The 27,740-nt window shown below is 53.9% G+C and overlaps 1 protein-coding gene across 4 annotated transcripts in view; it reads right to left on the bottom strand.

The window, feature by feature from the left end:
• The window catches only part of GSN (gelsolin), a 59,757-nt gene that overhangs the window by 21,798 nt on the left and 10,219 nt on the right, over nucleotides 1-27,740 (bottom strand). Inside the window, exons 2-4 of one of the 4 annotated variants that reach the window (XM_012771732.3) lie at nucleotides 23,973-24,045; nucleotides 4,513-4,717; nucleotides 3,641-3,795 (exon numbers count right to left, since the gene is read on the bottom strand). In XM_012771732.3, coding sequence (XP_012627186.2) covers nucleotides 3,641-3,795; nucleotides 4,513-4,708 — 351 coding nt within the window. In that variant the 5' untranslated portion in view covers nucleotides 4,709-4,717; nucleotides 23,973-24,045. Of the gene's footprint in view, nucleotides 1-3,640; nucleotides 3,796-4,512; nucleotides 4,718-6,141; nucleotides 6,205-6,260; nucleotides 6,470-23,972; nucleotides 24,046-27,740 lie in introns of those variants that run through there. The other 3 variants (XM_012771726.2, XM_076009002.1, XM_012771734.2) reach the window with 3 other exon arrangements.

Below are 27,740 nucleotides of genomic sequence, written 5' to 3'. Positions count from 1 at the left end.
AAGATTTACATGAAAAAAAAAAGGTTAAACTGTTTATAAAACAAAGAAAAATGAATTTGATCCGTCTTGGTCTCCTCTACCCTCTAAACTTGAGTTCTTTAAGAAATAGGAGGGAGGACAAGAAGGGTTCAAGTGATTCTGTGGGTTTCCAATTGTGTTCCTGGGTCCCAGGGCTCCCAGGACTCTGCCCAGCCCAGATTCCATCTGAACAAAGGGTTTCAAATAACCCAGCCCCAGGGGGTCTCCAGGGTTAGGTCTGAAAAGGGGGGTGGGAGGAGGAGAAGGAAAAGCAGAGATCAAGGGATTCTGAGCCCTTTGGCAGAGAGTGAATTTAAGGATTTGAGGGTCCCGGAACAAGAGGGCCAGTCCCCATGTCAGCCTTTTCTAGTGGCTCTGTCCCCTCCCTGCCCTTTCTCACACTCCCAGGGCAGAATTGGCTCGGAGGAAGAGGCTTTCACGGCAACAAGTCTTGCGTAACAAGCCCTGCTCCTCAGGGATCTATAATTGATGAGGGCACCAGGCCAAGAACCTTGGGCTGGACCTGCCAAGTGCGGGGGCAGCCTGAGGACTCGCAGAAGGTGTAAACAGGACCAGCCTTGGACCTCCCGTTTCCACCAGGAGACAGTGCCTTTCAGGCACTGACGCCCCACATCTGGAACATTCCTCAGAATGTGGTCCAACAACACCCCAGAAAATCACCTGGAGGCAGGGCGGGCTTACTAAACAAGCAGATTCTACATACACCGAGCTAAGATCCAAGATCAAGGAATCTTGAAACATCCATTCTGAACCAGCTGTGCGTTAGGCCCTTCACACCAGGGTTTAAATCCCAGTTCCATCACTTACTAGCTGTGTGACCTTGGACAAGTTGTTTAACATCTCTGTGCCTGAGTTTCCTCATTTATAAAATGGTGTTAGTCAGTAACTACTTCATAGGGTAAAAATGAGTTTATGAGTAAAATACCCAGAAGAGTCTCAGATAAATAGCAAGCAAAATATGTAAGTGTTCAGTGATAAGCACCTTCCTACTAGCTGTGTGAACTCGGGCAAGTTAGTTCACATCTCTGCACCTCAGCGTCCTCATCTGTGAAATGGGAACATCACCACCCACCCTAAAGGTTACTGTGAGGATTAAATAAGATCCTGTGGTACAGGCTTGATATATGGTAGTGGTTCTCATCACCCTTACTTATTCCTAAAGACCAGGGAGCTAGGACCTGCTCAGCAACATTCTCTAAATGGAACATCATCTTTCTTGCATATATGAGAACGTCCATGTCTATGACCACACAAGACTGGCGGGCTGTCCCCTAAGAAATAGGTGACCAAGGTGAGATAGGTGAACAAACACCTACTCATCCCTTTAGTCCCTGAACCCCTTGGAGAGCTGAGCCCTCCCTGAGATTCCACCTGTCACCCCACCTGGACACATGGAGTGACCTTTCCTGAGCCTGCCAGGCTCCCCGACTCCTCAGGGCACTCTCAAGGGCAGGGACCAATCTTTTTCACCTGGGCACCCTAGCACTCAGCCCAGAGCCCACAGGTTAGGGGAACACGGGCCTAGGTTTGAATACGGCTTATGTGACCTCTCTGAGCCTCAAGTCTCCTCATCTGTAAAATGGAGCTCCAATGACCTGCCTCCCACGCTGTAAGGTGGTGAGGCTTATGGGCAATACCATGTGTTCCCAGTACTGTGTCTGCCACATGGCACCAGTAAACAGGCACCATTGTTACAGGGACTCAGTCAATACCTGCTGAATGAATGATGCATGGGGGATGTGTGAACACACGCCCAGAGCTACACGACTTGCCCAAAGTCTCACAGCAGTTAGAGGGGTGGCCTAGAGACCTGAACCCCAATCTGATTCCTGGCCAAATAAGTGCTCTGTCTACTTCTCGCTCCAGGAGTTGCAAAAGCACCTGGTCCTTCTCCAGCTCAGGGGCCTGGCTCCCAAGATTCTTATCTCTCCCTCTGCAAGGTACCAAGGCCCCAGGAGGGGCCGTAGGAAGAAGGCAGACCTGCACAGCTCAGCAGGAGGAGCTCTGCTCGAGGGGAAACTGGCAGACGGGGAGCTGGGTGGGCACCAGGGAATCCAACCCCACCCAGCCCAGCTGCTGTTCCCAGGACACACCCTGCCCTTTGCTATCTGAGTCTCACTGGCACTTTCCCATCAGTCAATCCCTTATGCCTCACCCAAGCAAACAAGGTCACTGCCCCATTGACACAGATGATCCTGAGACCCAGAGAGGGACAGTGACTTCTCTAAGGTCACATAGCACATCAATGGCACAGACAGGGCTGGAACCCTAACCTAGAACCCTGGTCATGAGAGGCATGTTGGTTTAGTGGAAAGAAGGCTGGGAGTCAGGAGATCTGGGTTCTTGTCCTGGGTCTGGCACCAACTCATTGTGTGACTCTGGGCCAGCTGCTTAAACTTCTCTATGCCTCAGTCCCATCCCCAGCCCGTCCCGTAAAATGAGAGATCTGGACTCTGACATTAATGGCCTATCCGGCTTGTGATCCCCTCTGTATCCTTCCCAAAGAGAACAGCAGCTTTGCAAAACCATAGCTTTCCCAGGGCCCTTCCAAGGAGCCAAGCCCCATGCAAGGCATTTCTTGGCTACCCTTTCACCAAATCCTCCCCCAGCCCTGTAGGGCAGGTACAACTGGCTCTCAAGTAACCAGAGAGGAAAGGGAGGCTCAAGGAGGTCAAGTGGCTTGCCTGATGTCATGCAGCGTATTAGGGTGCAGCCTCCTAAGCTCCCAGCTTGGCTTTGCTCAGCCCCACCTGGCGGGGACCTTAGGGAGAGAGCTCTGTCTTGGCCCCGGCTCTTAAGAGTTCAAGTTCAAGGGGGGATTCTAGGCCGGGCACAGTGGCTCACACCTGTAATCCTAGCACTCTGGTAGGCCGTGGTGGGCAGATTGCTCGAGGTCAGGAGTTCGAAACCAGCCTGAGCAAGAGCGAGACCCCGTCTCTACTATAAATAGAAATTAATTGGCCAACTAATATATATAGTAAAATTAGCCGGGCATGGTGGCACATGCTTGTAGTCCCAGCTACTCGGGAGGCTGAGGCAGGAGGTTCGCTTGAGCCCAGGAGTTTGAGGTTGCTGTGAGCTAGGCTGATGCCACGGCTTTCCTCACTCTAGCCTGGGCAACAGAGCAAGACTCTGTCTCAAAAGAAAAAAAAAGGGGGGGGGGGCATTCTAGTGAACAGAAAGAGGAACAGAAAGAGGAACTGACTAAGAGTGACCTATCAAATGCCTAACAGGGGGCCCTCTATTGGCAGGACCCTAAGAATTAAGGGGTACAGGAACAGAACTAGGCTCAAGCCCCCGGGGCCTGTGAGAACGGCTGGGTTTCCATTTATGGGCCACTCCTCACTGCTGGGGCTGGGGAGACAGCACTGTGAAGTTATGGCAATTTTCTTCTCCCCATTTTAAGAAAAGAAAAGGATCTGTCCAAGGTCACTCAGCTAGGAGAGGTCCAGGATTTAAACCCAGTATTGGTTGACTCCAAAGCCTGACCTCTGACCTGTCTACCCATCACTCCACAAGGCCAGAAAACAGGTGGACCCAAGTGAGCCTGGCCACTGACCCATCTGTCCCAGCTGCTCGAGCACAGTGGGGCCCAACCCACCTTATACTTCAGGCCAGACTTGAAGTAGCCAAGGAAGGTGGCCGACTCGAAGCCCTGGACCTCACGGTGCTGCACAGCCCGGCCGTTCAGGTAGTCATCGAGCTGCACGGTGAAGATGGCGGCCGCCCCGCTCTCGTCCTGGCTGCACTCGTTGCCTAGGGGACATCAGGGCGGCGTGAGCCTGGCTTCCCTAAAGTGGTCCCAGGCCCCTGGGGAGGAGGAGAAGGAGCCTCCAGCCCCGCGCTGGCCTCGCTGCAGAAGCTGGGCAAGCCTCTGCCTCCTGTGAGCCTCAGTTAGTCCATCTGCATAACAGGACAATGGGCCTTATTTTTCTCCAAGGGTCCTCCCAGCTCTGACACGGTCCCCCACACTCCCTCTCGGCCCCCCGAGCATGAACTCAGGACTGCGAGTGTCCACTCGATCCACAGATTAGGAAACTGAGGCTCAGTAAAGGCACAGGACCCTAACTCTGAAGGGCTAAGTGGGAGGTGACTGGAGTGGACCCGGGGAAGCTGTGCAGGGGTCCAGAGCCCCCAAGTCTCCCACAGTTCTGAGAGCCACAGTAGCTTGTTTAACCGTCGGGACGCTCCTGTGAGGAAGTGCGGCTTTACCACCATGTCCACTCCACAGAGACACCTGGGACTTGCACAAGGGCACACCGCAGGTCGGGGCAGAGCCGGGGCTGAACTCAGCCAGGCTGGCTCCGGCGTCTATGGTCACTGGTAACTACCTGCCAAGGGCCTGGCACATACTTGGTGCTCAGCAATCAGTTTGCATCCTCAATACTTCCCGGGGACTTCCTGGGACCATGCCTCAGAGGTCCGGCTATTCAGGGTGGGGGCAGGGGCAGGGCAGGGCAGGGCGGGCCTCACCCAGCCAGTAGTGGAGGTCGTACTGCAGATTCCCATTCCTCAGCTGCACCGTCTTCAGGATGACGTAGGCGTCGCCTGTGAAGAAGTCTCCGTAGAGGTTGGGGGGCACGGGCACCAGGTCGAACTTCTCCACACGCCAGATCTGCAGGCCAGGCTCCTTCCCCGCCTTGAGGAACTCGGGGTGTTCCACCACCATGGTGCCGGGCTGGGGAGAGACGGGCAGAGCCTTAGCAGGGCCAGGTCCTGGCAGGGAGAGACCCTGGGCACGAGGGAGGGTGGTTTCCAGCACCAAGAGCATCTCACTTGAGCCTTCTGCTCTCCCCACGCCCGAGGCGAGGCCATCCCCTTCTGAGTGCCCTGTGCCAACGAGTTAGCAAACAGGGCAAGGGTTTAGTTCCAAATCCTGTGCCTTGGCCAGTGTCTGTCTCTCCTACCAGCTCCCCGATCTGCTTTTTCTGGTGATGGAGGGGACAGAGGGCTCTACCTGCCTCCCCTCTTTTCTTCTTATTGCCAGTTGGATGTGACAACTGAGGCACAGAGAGATGAAGCGACTCTGCCAGGGACCCCCAGCTAGGAAACAGTGTAGCAGGACTGCCCCAGGCTCCCAGAGCACAAGCTCGGGGACTATGAGTAAGTAGACCCCTCAGATGGCACAGGTAAATCCGGGGCCCCCAGGGGCCTCAGCTCACTCCCTTCCAGCATCTTCACTGGCTCTTAAAACTAAAGGGCCCTCTGAGAATTCACTATCCAACCCCACTCTGCAGATAGGGAAACTGAGGCCCAAAGAGGGGAGGGGACTGGCCCAAGGTCACACAGCCTGTTTGCTTTTGCTCTTTGGAATTGGGAAGATTTCCCGTGCCCCACCCATCCCTCATCACACCTCCAAGAAGGGTCTAGAGGGCTGAGCCCAAGTGGCCTCCTGAGCTGTCTGCCTCCTCCCTCCTGCCCCCCAACACCCCACCCCCAAATTCCATTTCTCAGGAGAGGTGGAGAGGACGCAGCGGGGTCTGCAGGAGCCTATTGGAGAGGATTCGGTTAAGGATGGGGAAAGGCTGTCAGACATGCAGGGGGCGGGGAAGGGAGACGCAGGAGGGTTAGGCTGGAGGAGGAGGAGGAGCGGGGGAATCAGCGGGCGCAGGTCACCTTGGGCCGGAGGAGAGAGCTGGTGGGAGTGAAAATCAGACGGGAGAAGGCAGAGAAACCAGACGGGGAGAAGAAGTCAGGCAGAAGGGTGGGAACGCAAAGGGGAAACAGGCGGGAGGAGAAGCTGATGGGGAGAAGCTGATGGGGCAGAGGAGACAGCAGAAAGGGGGGAAGAGATAAGAGTAGAGACCATAAGCAGACACACAAGAAGGAAATCATACAAGAACGAGGGAGAAATAGAAGAGAGGGAGAGAGAGCAAATGAGCCCGGGGATCTGAAGTGGAAGAAGATAGCAGAAGAGAGGAGAGAACCCAGGCAGACAGGGGGAGAAATCAGACACGGAATTAGAGAAATCGGGCGGCAGAGGGAGGTAGACACCAGCAGGGGGCAAAGGGAAAGGAATCCGCCCAAGGTGAGGTTAGCACAGCCGGCCCCACGCTCCCACCCCGGTCCGCCAGAGGCTCCAAAGCAGCAAGAGATACTTACAAAGCAACAAAACAGTTTTTCCATTCTAGACCTGAATTATTCCCCTTTTCCTAGCGCTGTATCTGCAAGAACTTACAATAAAGAGTTACTCCGGGAGCCCCGGGACCCCGGGCACTCACCCGCGCCGTGGGCACCCGCCCCTGGGGCGCGCGCGCCTGGGCCGCCCCTCGCGACGCGGTGGCCGCGCGGGCCGGCGGCGACAGCGCGCACAGCGCCAGGACCAGCGCGCAGAGCAGCGCGGGCGCGGAGCAGCGCGGAGCCATGGCAGCGACAGCGACAGCGGCAGGGCACCCAGCCGGCAGCCAAGGCCCCGGGTCTGCGGGTCTTAAGTAGCCGCCGCCGGCCCATCCCGCCCAAGCCGGGACCGCCCCGCAGGGAGGGCGCGGGGCGGGGACCTGTTCCCGGACCGACCCGACTGGGCGCGGCAGCCCCTGCACCCCAGCTCGGGGTTGGAGACCCAGCACAGAGCCTGGCAGACAGCAGGCGCTAATTCAATGCACGCTAAGTGGGCACGTACGTGCATGAACCCAGCTAAGCCTCCTGTAACTGCCTCTCTCCTCCCCACCTAACATCTCCAGCAAAAAGAAAAAAAAATCACATAAACTAACATTTTTAAAAGACTTTCCACTAACACATCAGGACATTGTTTTCACGGTGGGTACAACCCAGTACCCATTTTACAGAGGGGGAAACTGAGTGCAGAGTGGTTATGCACCTTGCACACCACTAGTAAATGGTACTGTCAGGATTTGAACGCAGGCAGGAGTGGGTCTGGGCGGAACCCTCACCCGGGCAGCAGAGCAAGGCACTCAGCTTCATCCCGCAGGTGAAGCAAGCAGGACTCAGCTCCTGGGATTGCTGCTTCTACTGTACTACGACAGCCTTTCCTTCCTTCCTTTTAAAAAGTTTTTGTTTCTTAAAAAAAGTCTTATTTTGATCAAAATGTAAAACCCATTTCCCTCTCCCCAGAAACAACCGTGTCTATCTACCTCTTTTAGCTGATGATTCAGGGCTCACCTCCATGTCCCTAAACAGCAAGCCCTTACTGCCTCTTGAAGTTTTTTCTTCCATGTCAGGTACTATCTACCGCCTCTCCCTGGGGAAGACAGGATTTGAGTGTCCTCGCCCACTCCCAGGCTCCCTCCCGCCCCTCCACCCTGCCACCAGCCACAGATCACTGAGGGGGATGGGGGAGAGGTGCTATTCCACTCACCCAGGCTTCCTGCCTCTACCAGGTTCCCTTCCCATCCCAGACCTCCCCTCCCCCTGCAGCTCCCTGAGGTGACAGCAAGAGAATTGGAGAGTTGGAGACCTGGGTTTGATTCCCAGCTCCACTGTGTAGTTTTTTTCAGTCTCCTCATCTACTAAGTGGGTACAGCAGTTGCTGAGGATTAAATCAGTCTATACGTATGAAAACAGCACAGCCTGCAGCTGGGTCATGTGCGTCCTCTGCCCCTGCCCCCCAGCTAGGGTCACCCATCCCAGCCCCTCCGGGAGCCCAGCCTCTATCTAATCGGCTGGAGTTTGCCCTCTCCCTCCCACCACCTGCTCCCACCAAGCGGGGGTGTGGGTCCGATAACAGACTAAGGGAACACAACACAGAGAGGGGACAAGTTCAAACTGGAGGGATTGTAAGAATAATAATCCCTTATAACAAGAATAATGGAGAAAGGGACCTGTGGCCTGGGCCTTGAAGGACAGAGAGGATGGAGCGTGGGAAGATGAGGCATTCTGGGGGAGGGAACACAGGCCAAGGGCAGGCATACACGGGCCACATCCAGTGAATGGCGAGGAGTCCCATCTGAAACTCGGGAGCAAGAGGAGACCAGACAGGGGAGAGCGGCAAGGGTCACGGAGGCCTGTGTGCCACACTAAAGAGTCTGAATTTTAACTTGGTGTCCATGGTACCAGAGTTCTCAGGGTTCCATGTCCGGGTAAGTCCAGGCCTGAGCCAGCCGAGCCTGCAGTGGCCAGCCCCGGCCTCAATGCAGAGCCCTCCCTGCCCCCCAGCCATGTGGAGGATGACTAAACCCACAGCTCACATACTACGCTCTGGATGGAGCACAAACCGGTCTCACCTCACCTCTGTGCACAGGAATGCAACTGTCCAAATTCAAGACACACAATGCAACAACAGTTCCACTTCCTACAGAATTAACAACGAACACAAAAATGTGGCATGCAAGGATGTTCACTGAAGCATTGTTCGAAGAAAACTGAAAAGGACTCAAGCGTCCTGGTGAGATAAATTATGGAGCCGCCATACAATGGACCCCTATGCAGCTGTGGAGAAAGAACGAGCTGGACCTGACTGTGCCTGGCACGTAGTAGGCGCTCAATAACCGCGGGGAGATCGCCAAGTGCAGAGAGCAAATTGCACAATGGCCACAGTATAGCTCCCCTCCTCCCCTGTGGAAGGGTGTATGTTTTTGCATCCACTCTTGAAAAATCGGAGGGTAAATACCAAACTGTTAAGGCAGTCTGCTTGGAAGGGAGGACGGGGGTAATCTCATCCTCAAACACTGCGTGGCTGCCTGGGGCTGGAGGAAGTGCCCAGGTCACTGCAACCGGCATTAGGGAACTCTTTAGGGTGTCGAAAGTATTCTCACACTGGATTATGGTGCTGATTATAGAACTGATTACATCTGTTAAAAAAATCACAGAACTTACAATGGATGAATCTTTATGGTATATAAATTGCACCGCAATATACTGGCCGAAAAAAATTGCAAAAAGCATTGCTGAAGGGTTTAAAACTTTACGAGTATGTGTCCAATATAGTTTTGTTTTTTATAAAACACTAATCCAGAAACAATACCTTTTAGTAGAATATACTTATAGTGATGTCTGCTCATTAGACAATTTGGAAAATTCAATCAAGTAGGAAAAAGAAATTTCCTTGTCCACCCAGTCCCCACACTGAACCCAAGCCAGCAACTGGCCAAGCCGAGGTCAGCGTGGCCCTGACCTGGCCAGCTGGTGATTAACAGAGGGCTGCTGGGGCTTGGCCTTGGCCCCAGCAGTCACTGACCACCCGGGCCCACAGGTTAATGATCACAAAGGCCCTGCAGCTTGGCCTGCCATGACTCTGGAGCCTGGGCCCTTGGCACCCAAGAGCTGGTGAACAGGCCCCAGCCCCTGCCCTCTCGAGACCCTCACTGCAGAGCCCGGATCCCTCACTCCAGAGCTCTGACGTGTGGGACTACGACAGGGGTAACACTGTCTTACTCTGCTCCCTGCCTGGAAGAGGATGTGTGAGTTGAGGGAATGGGGGACTTCAGGTACATGAGCAAGACCCCTAGGTGGAAAGGAAGAGGCCCTCGTGCTAGGGCTGGCTCTGCTACTGAGCTCCTGGGTGATTTGGGGCAAGTCACTGTCCCTCTCTTGTCCTCAGTGTCTCCATATTCAAAATACCAGGTAGGGCCTGACGCTCTGACTCTAAGCCTCTTTCCCAGCCCCAGCACTTCCAGATACTACTGGCTGTGCAACCTATAAGTCTCTGAGCCTCAGGGTTCCCATGTGTTAAATGGGGGCATTGGACCTCCTGAATCAGACAGTCCAGGGCCTCTGGCTTGAAGAAGGAGGCACTGCAGTCACTGATAGCAGCATGCCACCTCACCTCTGGGCCCGGACAAGGAAACTGAGACTCAGGGGGGGTTCAGGTCACTCAACTGGAAAGAGTACTGAGATTCGAATACAATAGGCTGGCTGGCTCCAGAGCCCAGGATATGTCCGGGGCATCAAACGGAGCTTGTGGCACCACCTGGCCTGCGCAGGGAGCAACAGTGTCCTTTCCCGGTGAAGGGCCCCAGCCTCCCAGTCAAGCCTCCACCACGCCTCCCAGGCCAGGGCAGACGGTGGCACCAGGAAAGCCCTCTAGCCCTTCCCACACCTGGTATGACTGCCCAGGACAGGGACATGTCCTGGGAAGATACCCAGGCCATGGCCACCAGGTGGATGGCAGACTGGGGCATGGGCATCTACACTCTGTGCCACCTGGCACTCAGGCCTGGCATGGTTTCTTTGACTCGGTACATGGGCACACCCTAGTGCCTGCCCCTCTCTGCACCTCGGAGATCCCCTGGACCTCTGGTCTTGGCTGTCCTGGGTCCTGCCCAGCACACGCACACAGCAGGCGGCTTCTCAGCGTCTGCCGCAGGACAGAGCTGCACAGCCCACGTCCCTCTGGTGGACGCCTCGCTGCCCTGTAGCTGGACCCAGAACCTCCGCAACCAGCTGCAGCCCCTCCATCCCTCTGTGACCTGGGCTAATCTCTGTGTCTCTGTGGGCCTCCCAGGGCAGCTACCAGAGGCCAGAGGAGGTGACCTCACCCCTCCCTCCGGCCCCAGCTACAGTGTACAAAAGGCCTTGGCGAGGCCTGGAAGACACCACCCTGTTCTGTTCCCCTCACCCCAAACACTGTTGTTCTTGATTTTCCAGGCATGAAGCCACTCGTGGGAAGCCCTCTCTCAGAATCTGTTTGCCTTTTGGCTCACTGCTGTTCTCCGAGTCCTCCCGGGAGCATCCGCCCCTCTGGCCGGGATTTTGCTAATTGGGACAATGGTCAGTAAACAGAGAAGCCAGTTATGAAACCCAGTGAAACTGGGAAGGGCGGGTAAGTGCACAGGAGCCCTCCGGACTCGAAAGAGCACAGGTTTTAGAATCTGGCCACCTCAGCTCCTATGATCAAGGCCTCAGTTTCCTTGTGTATAAAATGAGGAGAACTGCACCTAGCTCAAGGAGCAGGGAAAAGGCCCAGGACCTGACATATGATGGGAGCCCCCCCCCCCCCCCGTTAACACCCTTCCTCCTCAGCAGGCTGGTTTCTGTGCAGAGGCCTGTGTTCAGCCTGCGTGCACCAAGAACAGTGGGACTGTGGGGTTCAGGTCTGGGCCGTGTGACCTGGAGCAAGTGACTTGCCCTCTCTGAGCCTCAGGTCACTCACCTGTGAATGGGGACAGTGACGCCTGGCAGCAGGAGTGTTGGGGGGACGGGAGTAGGACTGGTGGAGTGCACTGCACACAGCAGGATCTGTGAGCAGCAGTGGTCATTAGTTCATCCTCTCATTTGTAGATGATGACACTACGAACAAGAGGGTGACTTTTCGAAGTCAAAAAGTGAGCCCCTGGAAGGGTAGATCTAGAACTCTAGAACCCAGAGCTGAGGCCGGGGTCTCCAGGACACAGCAGGGCTCCCCATCAGGGCCAGCTAGGCCTCTGCCTTGGCCAAGTCCATCCTGGGTGTGGACAGTGGTTGGGGAGATGGCCAGTGAAACTTGGCTGGAGCCACCTCCGGGAGGCCAACTATCCCAAAGCCACTGGCCCTTTCCCAGCTTCCGGAGCCAAACTCACCTAGTGTTGAGACCCAGGGCGGGACATGAGAAGGGGGCCTGGCTCTGCCACTTCCTGACCCCGTGCCCTGGAAGCAGCCAGATTTGGCCTTGGTGTGGGCTCTGGGCCCTTCTTGCCAGGACCCGCTCCAGCCACTGTCTCCTCTTCCAGCACCCACAACCCACCCTGGGGAGCCCGGGCACACACAGGCCAGCAGCAGGACAAGGAGGCCCAGCTGCAGACACTGTGACTGTGGAACCAGTAGAAGCCACAGGGGGACACGGTCTCTGTCTACAAATCTGCAGGGGAAGGCAGGGTCTACGGCGCCCCAGCTCAAGCCAGATGAGCAGGAGAAGCCACAGAGGCAGCCGCCTACGCCACAGAGGAAGGACCTTCCAGGAGGGAGAAAAACAAAGGGAGCAACCCTGTGTGTGACTGTGGGAAGAGCTCCCAGTAGAAAAGTCTGGGTTTAAGTCCCTCATCTGTCCCCTACTAGTTATGTGGCTTTGAGTGAGTCGCTCCTGCTCTCTGCGCCTCAATTTCCCCATCTGTAAAATGGGGGTTATGATACCTTTCTCCTAGGGTTGTTGTGTGAATTTAGTAAGGTAAACTACGTCTGGGGCTTAGCGCAGTGCTTGGGACAGAGTGAACGCACAGAAAGGAAGCTGCTATTATTGTTAGAAGGGAGGCTGGGAAAAGTTTCTGTATCTCTGAGACCCCATTTCCCTACGTGTAAAATAGTGGTAAAAGTGCCTTTCTTGAAGGCCAGTTGAGAGGATGAAATGAGGCCATAAATGTGAAGGACCCTAGGGCCATGCCTTGTACGAAATTGATGTTCAAAATTGCTGGTTTCCAAAAGCAGGGTCTCAAAGAGCTATCTGCACACCTGTGTTCCCAGCAGCGTCATTCACAACGGCTGAAACACACAAGCAACCCAAGCGTCCGTCAACCGACGACTGGATAAACAAAACGAGGTCTATGCATGCCTTGGAATCTCAGCCTTTAAAAGGAAGGGAATTCTGCAACAGGCCACAGCACAGATGAACCTTGAGGACATTACGTTCAGTGAAATAAGCCAGTCACAGAATGACATACTGTGTGATTCCACTTATACGAGGTACCTAGAGCAAATTCATAGAGACGGAAAGTAGAATGTGGCGCCGGGACGTGGGAGGAGGAGGAGGGGAGAATGTGGAGCTGCTGTTTACTGGGGACAGAGTTTCAGTCTTGCAAGAAGAAAAGAGTTCCAGAGACAGGTGGTGGTGCTGGTCACACACACAACGCTGTGAATGTATTTCATGCCATAAAACTGTACACTTGAAAGTAGTTAAAGTAGCAAATTTTATGTTATGTATATTTTGCCACAATCAAAAATATTGAAAAAAAATGCTGGTTTCCTGAACCCCTCTTCCTGAGAGACAATGAGCTGCCCAGAGGTGATGTAGTGCAGACGACTCGGGTGACAAGCGAACCAGCCCATCTCTGAGAACATTCAGGCCCTGGGACTCAAGGACACTGAAAGACACAGCAAAAAGTAAACGAGGTTTGTGCACCTGGCCAAGATCCCCCCCACACCTGTCTGGGCCTCCTTCACTGGGATCCCCCAGGGCTGGTGGGAGCTTCCCCAGGACAATCGTCATCCTGATGGGAACAATGTTGCAGGATGTCAGAGATGGTGCCATGTCCCTCCTGCGGCTGGCTCCAAATGAAGCCATTCTCTGTCCCCAAGCCTCCTGCAGCCAACCATGGCCAAGATTTCCTCCTTGCTGGGCTCTGGCAGGATGCGCAAGCCCATGGCAGGCAGGACTCCCTGAGAGAGACAAAAGGGGCAGGTGTGGGGAAGAGGTGAGAGACAACAAACTCCAGGAGTGCTCAGCTTGAGATGCCAAAAATGACTAACAAGGTAAAGAATGAGCCAACTTCAGACCAAAGGAATACCAGGCAATGTCCGGGGATGAACTGGGACAGAGCTTAAATCCTTACCACCAGGGGACTTGGGCCAGTGGCACCTTCTATAGCACTTCAGTTTCCTCATCTGTAACATGACGTGATGATTCCTACCCTGCGGAGTGTCTGGCGGGATGGAAGGAGCAGCAGGTGCTCAGTCACCATAGCATCCAAAGACGACCCCCCAGCATGTGTCTGGACCCTACTCATATACAGCTCACTGGCCTCACACCCACACTTGACCTCTACCTCTATGTCTTTGACCCCAATGCAGGGGAGAGTTGGAGGGTTCCAACCAAGGCTCAGAGACCTGGGGTGGTGGCCGGCACCAGGGATGGGGACGCATCTCAGCAGGGGACCTCATGCCCACACATCTAAAGAGCCAGCCTTGCTACCCAATCCACTTCATGCATCTCTCCTTATGATACCCCCTCCCCTCCTCTCTGAACTTGGCCCATTCTGCCCCACCCTAAAGAACAAGGGCTCTGGATGCCAGGCCTGTCACACACTAGCAGGGTGATGCTGAGCAAGGGACTCAGCCTCTCTGAGCTTCAGTGTCCTTAGGAATAGAATGGCCAGGCTCCCTCACAGGCTTGCAGAACTCGATAAAACTGGCAAAAATCAGTTAGAGAAAAACTCTAACAGGGAGATGGGGGTCAGAGAATGCCATTGTCCCTCAGTATGCATAGAAAATTGCTTCCAGGACCTCCCTCACACACCAAAATCCAGCATGCTGGACGCTGTTATATAAAATGACAGTACAATATTTGCATAAAACCTGTGCACACCCTCTTGTATACTTTAAGTCTCTCTAGAGTACTTCTGATACCTAATACAATGTAAATGCTATGTAAATTGTTATACTATATTTTTTTAATTTGTAATATTTTTATTTCTGTGTTGTTATTTTTCTTTTTTTTCCTGAACATTTTCCATCTGTGGTTGGTGGAACCACAGGTCGGGTACATGGAAGGCCAACTGAACGAAGTAGTAGATATGTAGAATGAATGAATAAGTCTAACAATCTAAGGTACAATATGAGGATTATAGGGAATGAAATTGCACTATATTTTGGGATTCATGCTAAATGAGTACATTCTAGCTGCCCTTGCTTTAAAAAAAAGGTAGCTATATGACATGATGGACATGTTAATTTTTTTCACTATAGCAACCTTTTTTACTATTTATATGTATATATATCCCATAACATCATGTTATATACCTTAAATATATACAATAAAATTTATTTTTTTTATTTTTTTTTTTTTTTTGAGACAGAGTCTCGATTTGTTGCCCAGGCTAGAGTGAGTGCCGTGGCGTCAGCCTAGCTCACAGCAACCTCAAACTCCTGGGCTCGAGCGATCCTTCTGTCTCAGCCTCCCGAGTAGCTGGGACTACAGGCATGCGCCACCATGCCCGGCTAATTTTTTATATATATATATCAGTTGGCCAATTAGTTTCTTTCTATTTATAGTAGAGACGGGGTCTCGCTCTTGCTCAGGCTGGTTTTGAACTCCTGACCTTGAGCAATCCACCCGCCTCGGCCTCCCAGAGAGCTAGGATTATAGGCGTGAGCCACCGCGCCCGGCCTTAAAATTTATTTTTTAAAAATCAAAAACTCCAAATACTCTCTCCATGAGAGAGATTCTCTGCAATTTATCTCAAACTTTTAACTACAATAGAATTATCAGAGATTCAGATATTTTATTGCTAATAATCCTTTTAATTCTAAGGGTTTTTTTAAAAATACTTTCCTCCCTTTTAACCCAACAGAGGTACAATACTGGAGTGCTTTTCTTCCTTGCCCAGCTCAGAGGATACTCATAACCAGCTAGAAGATTTCAACGAGACCCAGCATGTAAGACACAGCCTGGCACAGAGTTGGGCTCCGAGTGGACGCTGCCTTCTGCTCCCAGGCGTGCTTTAGGCCTCGCCTCCATCCAGGTACCTGCACAATCGCCAGCATTATCCTCTAGGTGCCTGTCCCTCTGGGGGCTTCTAGAACCCTCTGGGATAGATCCCAGGTCTCTGGAGGCAGGACTCAACCAGGGTCATCCCACCAGGATAGCACATGAGGGCTGAGACCACAGCCGAGAGTCTCAACCCCTCCCTCTCCCCAGTTTACACCCACCTCCCACGCCACCCCCCAGCACGGTCCTGGCCCAGTGTCCCCATCTTTTCCCTGGAATCACAGCACCTGCTTCCTCACTGCCTTAAACTCTGCCCCCACCCAGTCCATTATCCATAGCGATTGCATCATTCCCTGTTCTAGACCCTTCTGTGGCCCCCAGTGCAGACAGAGAGAAGTCAGGGCCCAAAGCTCGGTCCTCGATGATCTGGTGCCCATGTGGCCCCTGTAGCTGCATCACCCACTGACCCTGCAACAACATCCTCTGTGCCATCTCTCTTTATAACCCCTGACCTCAATTTCCTGCCTCCAGGAGACCTGGGGTCAAGCCTTGGCTCTGCCTCTCTGTGTGACCTTGGGCAAGCTCTTTGCCTCTCTGAGCCTCAGTTTCCTCAACAGACTACGAGGGCTCTTGTGCAAAGGAGACAAGATAAAGCAGTGAACGCCAGGTGCCAGGAGGGTGCATGTTAGCCTGCAATCTACGGCCATCTCGCCCGCACGCCCACCCCTCCCTGCAGCAGCTGCTAGCAATCTAATTCCTCCACCTTAACAGCAACAACTCGACTCTCCCTCTCTCTCCTGAGCCCGGGAATGCAGACACGCTTGCAGCCAGCGCCAGCAGCCAAGGAGGGGAGCGGAGGGAGGCAGCTTAGAGGAAAATTACTCAGCTCCGCCGCAGCCAACACTGGCGCTCACAGCTGCCTCGGAGCGCAGGGACCAGGGGGCCTGGCAGGCCCTTCCTGTGCTGTGGACTTGGCCCCAAGCCCTGACCCCTGTCTGAGCTGGTGGGATGGCGGGGGGTACTCTGGGCCCCCCAATCCTCTGGGATACTCCCACTCTTTGGCATCCAAAGAGACAGGGAGGAGGATAAAAAACAGACAGGCCTTTGTGAGGAGCAGAAAATGGGCTCTGCCGCTGCTCGATGGGGCCCAGGCACTGACACAGTGGAGGACCCCGGATGCAAAAGGGTCCCACGGTGGCCTAGGAGCCTGCCCAGTGGCCATATCTCAAGGCCCACACCCTGAGTACCATGTCCCTGCATCATACACTTTGTCCCATGGCCAGCATCACACATGCCATGTGACCGTGCCACATACCGGGCCCTGAGCTCCTCACACCTCGTCCTGCGTGTCTCCCGTGTAGCTGCATCCCATGTGCTTATGCCCTGGGTCAGGCTTCATGCACAGAGTCACGTCTGTCATGACAGACTGTACCGTGTCCCATCTTTCAAATCCCATGTCCACCGTGCCAGGTCCTGTCCCTTGGAAGTATGTGCCATGAACCTAGTCCCAGGTCTGTGAATGTGTCCCTTGCTCCATGCCATTGGGGGGTGGGAGGGGTGGAGGGGCAACGTAGTGTCATGGTCGGGGAGGACAGGCTCTGGGACAGACTCCCAGCCTGACCAACTATCGCCTATGCCACCCTGCAAAAGTTACTTCCCTTCGCAGTGCCTCAGTTTCTGCAGTCATAAAATGGAAAGGACATTAGCACTTACCGAGTAGGGTTGTTGTGGGGATTAAAATAGGTAATGCACTTATGGGCTTTGCCCAGTGCCTGGCACAGAGCGAGTGCTTTAAAGTGATTGCTAGGACAGCTACAGCCATGCCTGGGCGTCTGTGTGACACCCTGTGTGCTGCGCACCAGCTCCCACAGCCCCAGGCCCTCTGGTGCATCAGACACTCTGTGCACATTAGTGAAACTCAAACAACAGCCTAAGAGGAGGGTCTGATTATCCCCTGTCGTACAGAGGAGAAATCCAAGGTTCGGGGCAGGCCAATAACTCACATGAGGTCACAGGGCCAGAGAGGCTCAAGCTGGCATTCAAAGAGACAGAAGGCGGATTGGTGGCCAGCCATAGGGTGGGAGTGGACATGGACTGCAAGCACGAGGGATCGTTTTGGATTGCAGTGATGGCTGCATAACTGTGAATTTACTAAAAATTACTGAGTTAAAAAAGATGAATCATGTGTATGTAAGTTATATGTACATTTACATATAACAAATGTGCAATGAATTACATAAAGTATGTTTCAACAAAGCTGTTAACAAGAAAAAGCCCAGGCAAGCACAAGCCAAAGCACTCCGCAGGAGAAATGAGCTCTCTGCAAGTCAGTGGAGATGTTCTAGCAGAGGCCGAGCGACACTTTGAGGCCCAGCTGGGAGTAGCCTTGCGCCACGTGGTTCCCCAATGCGGTGTGCAGGTGTGCGGCAGAACCGCCCGGGGAGGCAGGAAAACTGTAGCTTTCCAGATGGATCCCCCAGCCCCGGAGTCTACAGGTCTGGGGTGGGGCCCTGGAACCTGTGATTCTGGGGTTCAGCCAGGACCGGGAACCACTCCTCAAAGCCCAACATCCTGCTTGCACTCTTGGGGAAACTGAGGCTAGGCAGGAGAGAGGATGTGTCAGACCCAGTTGATCCAAGGTGGGAGCACCGAGGCTAGAACTGGGGCCCTTCCTTTCCTCCTCTCTCCATTCCCTACTCCTCCCGCTGCCCTCAGCCTCCTGGTGACTCAGGGCTCTGAGTCATCCAGTGGCACCACAGGGGAAACTTCTTAGGAAAAACAATCCCCAAACAATGTGTTCCCAGATCTGGAGAATAGGATAGGCCCAGGGGGCTAAGAGAGAGCGGGGAGGGAGAACACCCTAGACCTGTCCTCTCCTCTGGCCACCCCTTTGTGTGGGGCCCCAGATAAAGACTGTCCCACCCTGAGTTTCCCCGCCTGTAAGTAACACCCCCAGCTGCACACAGGAGCTCCTTATGGACCAGGCAACGCAAGTACTTTACAAGCATTGTCTTGTGGAATCCTCCCCTGAACCCACGGCTGGCATCATCTCCTTTTATAGATGGGGAAACTGAGGCTCTGAGAGGTTCAGCCCAAGGTTGTACAGCTAAGAAGTGCAGAGCAGGGCTTGAATCCAGGTCTCTCTGGCTCTGAAGTCTGACTTTCCTCCACACCTTTAAAAAATACCTACTGCACACAGTGGCATCATTAGTTCTCACCTGCCGGGTAAGGTGAGCGGGCACAGGAGGTACTCAAATCACACGTTTTCCCCTTTCTTTCACCCTCTGTGTCAGACCTGCCCCGGGACTTCCAGCCCGGTGGGGAGCACACACATGAGCCCCGATCATCACTGAAGGGCTGTGGGCGGTGGGTACGCAAAGCAGGGAGGGCCCACCGCCCGCTGGAGCCACGCACAGGCGCATCTGAACAGAGCCTTGAAGGATGAAGAGATTTGTCTTAGGGGTGGGAAAGGCAGAAGCAAAGGCCCGGAGGTGTGGCCCGTGCAGGGAATGTAAACAGTTTGGAAGGAGTGGCCCAGGCTGGGACAGTGGAGGAGTTTCAAGCAGGGAGCACAGGATTGAAACTGGTTTCTGCAGAGCCCGGCTGGTGGCTGCACTGGGAGCCAGGAGGGGGGCTTCCCTTCAAACCTCCCTGGCACTCCTCCTCTGAGCTGCTGGCTTTGGGGCCCACCCCAGATGCCTGGCTACTCACCCCTGGGTCAGAGCTGGCTTCCTCCTCGGCCATGGCTAGGCTGGGCGTGGGGAATGCGGGCCTCTCCTGGCACGGGCCAACCTAATCATATCGGCCTATAAATAGGACGCTGAGGCTTGGTCTGAGATAGCTGTGCCAGGCCCAACTCCCTGGGCATCAAGGCACGCACAGTTCCGGAAATGGCCCTTCTCTGCAACACAACTAAAACCCAGAACTTCCTCAGGAAACCATTGTTCACACTGCCTCGCTTCCTTAGGAATGAGGCAGTGGATCTGGGGGAAAAGCCCCCCCCCCATTTACTGCTGACCGCTGGAGGGGTGCCTTGTAGCCCCCTTCCTGCTTCTCCCCCTCTGAGGACCCTTGTTGCACCACTACCACTGTCTGTAATAGGAGGTTGGACATGATGCCCTTGGGGTACTTGTCACCAGGTTGCTCCCTGGAGTTGCTGGCGGGGAGCCCCTGCCACCAATGCCCATCTTATTGTTACCCCTTCCCCAGTCAACTTGGGAATTTTTTAATTATCGGCATTTTAAAAATTAGAATTACAATACGCATTTAAGTCAGGGAGAAAGGAATAGTTCCAGCACCTGCCACTGAAGGGCTGGGGACCTTGGAAAAGCCACTGTCCCTCTCTGGGCCCCAGATTCCTCAGCCATAAAATGAAGGTGCTGGCAGGATGATGCCCAAGGTCTATGAATTTTGTTTTTATTTAATTTTTTTTTTTTAGTATTTTTTTCTTTTTTTAAAGACAAGGGTCTCACTTCGTTGCCTAAGCAGGAGGGCAGTGGCATGATCATGGCTCACAGCAACCTCAAACTCCTGGGCTCAAGGGATCCTCCAGCCTCAGCCTCCTGAGCAGCTGAGACTACAGATGCACCACACCACATCCAGCTAATTTTTCTAATTTTTGTAGATGTGGGGTCTTGCTCTGTTGCTCAGGCTGGTCTCCAACTCCCGAGCTCAAGTGATCCTCCCGCCTCAGCCTCCCAAAAGGCTAGGATTACAGGCCTGAGCCACCACACCCAGCTTTTGTTTACTGTTTATGAGAACCCAGCCAGCCATAGTCTGCCAGCCTTGTGCTGAGTGCTGGGGAGAGAGACAAACAAAACCTGGGCCAGCCCTCCATGCCCAGTCCCATGCCAGATCCTCAGTGTCCCACTAGAGGCCTCTTTTGGGCCTGCTGAGGACACTTTGTTTCTAGTTGAGATTACAGATTTATAGTCACAGAGAAGGCCTCACCCGGGAGATGGGGCGGGGGCAGATTACCACATGGACTGGGCCATTACTATCCAACAGGGACAGAAAAATAACCTAGCAATCACTATGCACCAGGCATGTGCTAAGGACCTCACTTTCCTGTGATTTAATCCTCAGCAACCCTATTGTCACCCCCATTTCACAAACGGGGAAACTGAGGCTGAGAGGGGTGAAGGGACTTGTCAAGGGGCAGACAGCAAGTCAGGGCCAGAGCGATGCTTCAGGCTCAGACCTGTTTTCCTCTGGAGACGGGGTTTAACGTGCCGCAGCGCTGCAGTGAGACAGCTCTGGCGGCCCAGGCTGGCCGGCCCACGGGGGCAGAGCCGAGGGGCACTGAGGCACTGAGGACGGTACTCTGTGTGCACAGTGGGGGACCGGTGGGACTCATCCTCTCCAACCAGTTCCCAGCACTGCCCCTCTGATTGTTCTGAAATCTTACTGATCCAGTCACTCCTCAGCTCAAGGCCTTTCCATGGCTCCCTGGCACCCAGAGGATGGAGACCTGGCATCCAAGGCCTCTCCCAACCCACCCTCCCTGTCATCTCTGGCCACTCCCCACTTCAACGCCCCACACTCCTGCTGCAGCCACACCGCTCACTAGCCCCGAGCACAGCGGGCTCCTGCGGGTGGCCAAGCCCTTGCACACACAGCCCTCTTGCCTGGAATGCCCAACTGCCCCTTCTCAGAAGAGGAAAAGCCCTCCCTGGCTCCCTAGTCCCCTGGCACTTATCACAGTGCACCCTGGGCGTCATCACCCAGTCTCCGTCTTGGCTAAAAGTAGCTCTCCAGGGGCCGGGCGGCGTCTCATTCACCTCCCCTCTCCAGTGCAGAAGCTGAGCAAGAGCTGCCCGAGCAAATGAAAACACGCAAAGAGCTGAGAGTCCTGGGAAAGTGCACATTTCCCAGGACTGCCTAACTCCAAGGTTCCTACGGAGGCGCAGCGTGAGGACGCCCCGCTGTGGAAGAACCGAAAATTGCACCCTCAGGGCTTATCAAGGGTTCTGACCATGAAATCTGGGCAAGTCTGTCCTCTGCTTTAAACCCTCTGGTGGCTCCCAGAGGTCTGTGAAATCCAAACTCAAGGTGCTGCCTGGTTCCCAGGCCCTTCTCCCGCCACGCCCCCTCCCTTCTTTCAGTTCCTCGAGGCCACCCCAGGCTTGTCCTGCCTCGGAGCCGGCCCTCGCCATTCCCTCTGCTCCTCCCTTCCCTGCTCACCCGGCCGCCTCCCGCTCCTTCTCCAGGTCTCGGCTTTTTCAGAGAGGCTTCCATGATCTGCCTGGACAAGATCTCACCACGCCCCCCTAATCCACACTCCCACAGCCCGACCCTCTCCTTCACATTACAGCGGGACACAGAATCACTCATCTACAGTAGGACCAGGAGGTATGGGAAACACCTGCTCTTTGCTGACTCTCCAACACCCAGCTCCCAGCCGAAATATCTGTCAAATGAATGCATGCATGAATGAATGAATGCATGAATGAAGAATGAACCGATATAGGGACTCAAGGCATGAAGGTGGTCAGGATCCTGATGAATATTTGAGGCAGAAAAACAGGGCCCTGACTAAGAAGGTCAGAGGGGTAGGAAATAAACCAGGCAGCGCAGCCTCCCAGAAGCAGAAAGGAAGAGGGAGTTTCTAGAAGGAGTAGGTATCCAATGTGCCAGAGACATGGCACCTGGAGCCCTCAGGAAACTCCACTGAACTGGACATCGAGGGCGAGACTGGGGCCTCCCTGGCTGAACCCAAGTTCAGTGGGGCGTGGGCGCTGGTACATTGCAGGGGGCAGAAGAGTGAAAGCTTGAAAAGCAAAGCTCTCTGCCGATGGGCTCTCAGCTGGGCCTGAGCCTGCCGGCCCTGCAGGGTCTGCAGAAGTCAGGGCTCCTGTGTCATAGTTACTGAAAGGGGCAGCCTTGCAAAAATAACAGGAAAATACCTGTTTCCCAGCAGCAGGTAAAGATCAATCCTATGAGTTATCTCACTAACAGGTACCCTGCAGGAGATCTGTTTTGCACAACTTCTGCAAAGAGCTGAAGGAAAGGAAAAGAGATGTAAATCTCTCTCTTTCAAACTTGTTTTTTGAGAATCTCTTTTTTACAGCCCAGCGAACAGCAGGGTTCGAGCTCCAAGCCTCAACCTTATCTCTAGGCCAGAGTCACATCTGCAGAGATAATCCCTTCTCCAGGGAAAGGCAGGAGAGCCAATTCTTGGACTTTGACATCCTTGCAGTTTTTGTTATCTACCTGCCAGCCAGTTTCTCTGCTATACCTGCCATTTTTACATCCCCCTTTAGCCCCAATAGCTGGTTTTCAAGACAAGCACATTCTTCCTTTTTCTACCTCCCTTCTCCCCAAGGAAAAGTAAACTTCTTTCTATCCTAATCTTTGTCTGGAGAAATCTTTTCTCAAAACCCACGTACACCAGCGTGCTCCACCCAAGGGTTACCAAAAGCATTGACAGAGCTTCACACTCTTTTTGTTGACAGATCACTTTGAAACAATCTGGCAGTGGGGGTTGTCAGGGCTCAGTCTCAAAAGCAGGAGCATCAGAACCAGGACTCTGTCCTCAGTCCCACCTGGGGGGTAGTATCAGGCCTGCCCCTTTGCCAGCAGAACCCTCGGGCAGTGGCTGTAGTGGGACCAGTCCCCTCTCCAGGCCCTGCAGGCCTTCTAGGAATCCCCAGCTTTGGGGACAAAGCATCCTGGGGAGCTTCAAACGGCCCTTTGATCTGAGCTCTGGGAAAGAAGATGACCCTGGCTGTGGTTTGCTCAAGTCACCACCCAGACGCCAGCCGGCCGCAGTGATGCATCGGTTCTGTGTGCATTCGTCTCTTCACCTCTGGGCAGGAGACTGATGTCATGAGCTGGGGGGGTGGGGGTGGGGTGTTCTCCTGGCTCCTCGCACAATTGCTAAGTAGAAATTCACTTCTGTTTTGGTGTTGGAAGCGGGGTTATCCCCCCAGTAGTGATACTTCCTGTTTCACGGCTCACAAAGCCCGTGGGCATCTACAGGAGCGTTGGGTCCTCACGACAACTTTGCTAGGTGGGCAGGGAGGGGACTAAGGCACAGAAACTGAGGCCCAAGCCAGGAGGTGAACCGGGTGTCCTGGCTTCCAGCCCAGGACTCTGCACTCCGCCCCCTGCTTCCCAGCCTCCTTCAGTGGGTCACCTGTGAATCTGATAGCCAGGTGGGCCCCGCCCAGCCAGCTGTCCCCAGCGGGCATGACTCATCACCCTACGCATGACTCACACAGCTCAGGTGTTCCTCTGGTCAACAAGCCTACAGACTAGGCAGCCACGCCCTCACTTTTCTCACCTCTCCAAAGCCTCCGGGAGAATTCCTGCACCACCTCCTCCTCCACCTCCGGGGAAGGCTACCCCTCTACAGAAGAGTCCTTGAGAGGGGAAGCAGCTCCCCTAAAGTCACCCACAGAGCAAGAGCAAGCTGGGGGCACCCAGCCCAGTCCCTGCCTCTTCCCCATAGAATCACCCTGGCCGGGCCTCCCTCTCCAGGGTGGGTGAGGAGCAGAAGCCTTATTAGGGAACTCTCAAGGACTCGCTCTGAATCCACTGTGGCTACCAGCGGCTGCTACCACCCCTGGATTCCCCTCCAACTCCCCTGGGCAGCCAGGGCTGGGTTTAGGAGGGCGATGGGTGTCCGTGCCATTCTACCTACCTTATACGGCTATGCAGGGTTCCGCGCCTGCAGAGGGGCTGAGGCCAAGGGCGAAGGGAGTTATTAGCACCACCTGTAAGCAAAGGGCCCAAGAATCTCAGCATGGGGGGGGTTAAAGATCACATGATCAAATCCCCAAGCAGTTTCCACACCCTCTGTCCCCACCAGGGGTCACACAATCACTACTTACACAGCCCCAGCAATGGGGCACTCACTTCCTGCCAAGGCTGCAGGACCTGCTCTTGGAGAGGTTGGCTGGTTACAATTGTCCTTACAATGTGCTAAAATCTCTCTCCTTGTGCCTTTATACCTGCTGGCCCCAGCACTGCCCTCTGGGGTCACCCAAGACAGGTCTGTCCCCTCTTTCCTGACGGCTCCTTGGAGAGTTGAAGACACTGATCCTGGGCCCCTCGAGCCTTCTACAGGTTGTGTACCTCCTTTCCTCCAGCTCTTCCTGGGACCAGGGTGTCCAGTTACCTCACTCCCTTCCCAGATATGCTCCAGACAAACCCTGTCCCATTGATAGCACAAAAGCCAGAATGACACATTCAGACAAGCTCTACCCAGGGCTGGGCAGGCATTGTTCTGGATATCATGCCTCTATTAATACAATCTGAAATCCCATTAGCATTTAAGGCAGCCCTATTGCATGGCTAAATTCATGAGGTTTGTAGTCAAATTCAGAGCAGTGGTCCAGGACTCTGGAGTTACACAAGCTGGCCCCACTGAATCACCTGTGTAACCTGAGCAAGCAACACCCCCTCTGTGTGTCTCAGTTTCCTTCTCTGTTCAAAGGGGATACAGGGGTCCTCAAACTATAGCCTGCGGGCCACATGCGACCCGCCAAGGACATTTATCCAGCCTGCCGGGTGTTTTTGCTGCCGCTGCCTGTCCTGCTTAGCAGCCGACTCATCCCGGGTCCACAGTGCACATGTGTGGAATGTGCGCCGCGCTCTCCAGCGGCCCTCCAAGGGTCTGAGGGACAGTGAACTGTCCCCGTTTAAAAAATTTGAGGACCCCTGGGGGATAATATTAGAATGTACGATAAAGTAAAAGATGGCAAGTTTTTTTTTCACAATGCATTTGTTACTCTGATTATTAATAATTAAATTTCTAACTCTTTTTCCTGTAAATTGTATCTTTCTCATCCTACACGTGTGCAATTTGGGAATCCAAGCTGTTGACATGTCACATTCCCACCCCTATGCCTAAGCATTGCTCTATTATTATTCTACAGCTCTATTACTGAGCAAGACTGCATTATCACTGTCTAGTGATGAGGATTTCTCTCCTACCAGGCTGTAAGCTCCTTGGAGGCAAAGGTTTTGCATGCTTCACCTCTGAAGCTTTGGCACGGCATGTGTCCCGGCCAACAGCAGGACCAGAGGGCATTTGCTGTGAGTGAATGAAGGATCATCCTGCATCAGCCCCATCCTGGGTTAGGTAGTTCAGCCCTCCCGCCTTGCAGGGACAACCCGGATCTTCCCCCTTCCCCATTACCCAGAATTCCAGTCATCTGCATTCAGTGGGGCAGCTGAGCAAGCTGGTTCCTGCCCACCCTGGAAAGTTTCTTTGCCCAAACCAGACTCTCTGAGCCAAGGCGCAAGTCCAAGATCACAAATGCAGCAGGGCCAGGCAGGCTCCTGGGAGTAAGGCACAAACAAGCCCAGTTCTCGGCCTGACAGTAAATGATGCAGACATTCCTGATGATTTCTGCATTGTGAGTGACAAGGTCCTTAGCAGCAGATCTGGAGTCACAGTACCCAAAACCGGAGACACGCTTGCCTGGGCCCCAGAACCTGGTGTTAAATGGTACCTCTGGGGGCCTTTCTCAAAAAGTCCTGCAGAAACCTCCTAGTTCCAAGGGACAGGTCAAAGCAGAGTTGGGTTTTGTTGTTCCTGCAAATGACTGACAACCTCCCACAGTTGGTTAACTCTGTATGAGGATGAGCCTTTCACATCCAGCCCCTTTCTCTTATACACACCACAAATCACACTGTCTGGCTCATTTGTGGCGCTGCATTTGTTTCCAATTGCAACCTGCTCCTCTCCCCTTTCCCCACTGCTTCCCATGTCAGCAAACAGCCCCACCGTCCACCGTCCACCATCCACACAATGAACCAGGCCAAACACCAGGGCATCCCCTTCCTCACCCCACCCCTGACTCTGTCACTCTCACCTGCAACGAAAGAGTCACAACGTCATGCCAGTTCAGACCCTGTCTGCTTGCGGAATGTACCCTCTTCTCCCCACCCCACTGCCACATGGTCCACGGCAGCATGACCTCTCAGCTAGGTGACTGCAGACGCTTCCTAATGGGTCCTCCTGCATCCTTTCTCTGCCCTGCAATGCAATCTCTTCAGAGCAAGCCCAGACCAGGTCACTCCTCTGCTCAGCCTCTACCACGGCTGCCCCAGGGCCACAGATAGAATCTAAGATCCTTAACAAACTTTTCAATGTCCTTCATGATCTGCCTCCCTCAACTGCTTGAGCCTCAGCTCTCATCTCTTCCTGTCTTCCACCCACCCAGTGGGCTCCAGCCTGACACAACTGCCCTCTCTGTTCCTGGAGTCCTCCCTATAATCTCTGCACAGACGCTTTCCTCTGAGTCCCCACGGCAAAGCAAGGACACAGGCTCAGAGAGGTGAAGTAATGTGCTCAGACTCACACAGCTAAGATGTGTGGGCATTTCCCACCAAGTCAGGCTGCTCCCCCGAGGGTCTCCCTGTGGTCATACTCTGTTGTCATAGTCTATTTCCAAGTCAGCCTCCCCCATTAGACTAAGATCTGCTCCCATGTATCCCAGAGCCTCGCCTAAGGCTGACACCAGCACAGCTCAAGAGTCAATAAGGGAAGAAACCAGTGAATCACATGCATGCACACGTGCCCGACACATATACACACACATGCACTCACATGTTCCCACAGAGCTGGCTAAGAGTGCAAATGCTGCCATCTATGGGCAAGAAGAGCATTACACTCCCCAAGATTTGGACATCAGGAGCCCCAGAATTTTCAAACTTGGTTGGGTTTAGAATTAGCCCCAGCTAACTCCAAGTTGATCTGTTTTCCATTTTGGATCTTGAGGCTGCAGCAGCTTAAAAACAAGGTCCACAAACCACTGACTATAGTTCACCGCCCACAGGCTCCAGATGGAGTCATGAGAGAGGTTTCACTCCAGCACTCATGATCTCAGCCCAGGGCTCTCGCTCGGTGCCTGTCTGCTGAATTGCATTTCAGAGAATAGGAAGAGGAGGCACCTTCTCATAGAGGTGGGGAAAGGCTGGCCTTTGGGTAGAGAGCCTGCCACTAGTGAAAGCGTGCAAGCCCCCAGGGAACCCCATCTGTCTGGGTGGCTAAGAAGGAAATTTCTCCTTTGGGGGTGGGGTGGGGAGAGACTGGAACAGAGTTTTTTTGGTTTTCTGGGTTTTTTTCTTGTAAAAGACTTCTCCCAGCTCACTCCCAGGGGAAGACCTTCAGACTTGGTAGGAGAAACATGACATCTGTCCATTCATGCCTTAAGGGTTCAAATGGCCACCCCCAGTAAGAATAGTTATCATTTGCTATGCACCTTCCAAGTGTCAAAGTCTATAGGCATCAAGTCTCATCCTCGTGATAACTCTGCCAGGCAGATATCAGGGTCCCCAATTTGCAAAGCAAGGACACAGGCTCAGAGAGGTGAAGTAATGTGCTCAGAGTCACACAGCTACGATGTCTAGCTACCTCCCACCACGTTAGGCTGCTTCCCCTACGTCTTGATCTCACTCG

Source organism: Microcebus murinus, chromosome 12 (genome assembly GCF_040939455.1).
Source record: "Microcebus murinus isolate Inina chromosome 12, M.murinus_Inina_mat1.0, whole genome shotgun sequence".
Lineage (NCBI taxonomy): Eukaryota > Metazoa > Chordata > Mammalia > Primates > Cheirogaleidae > Microcebus > Microcebus murinus.
Note: the sequence above shows the minus strand (reverse complement) of the source record. Positions and strands in the feature narration are given on the sequence as shown.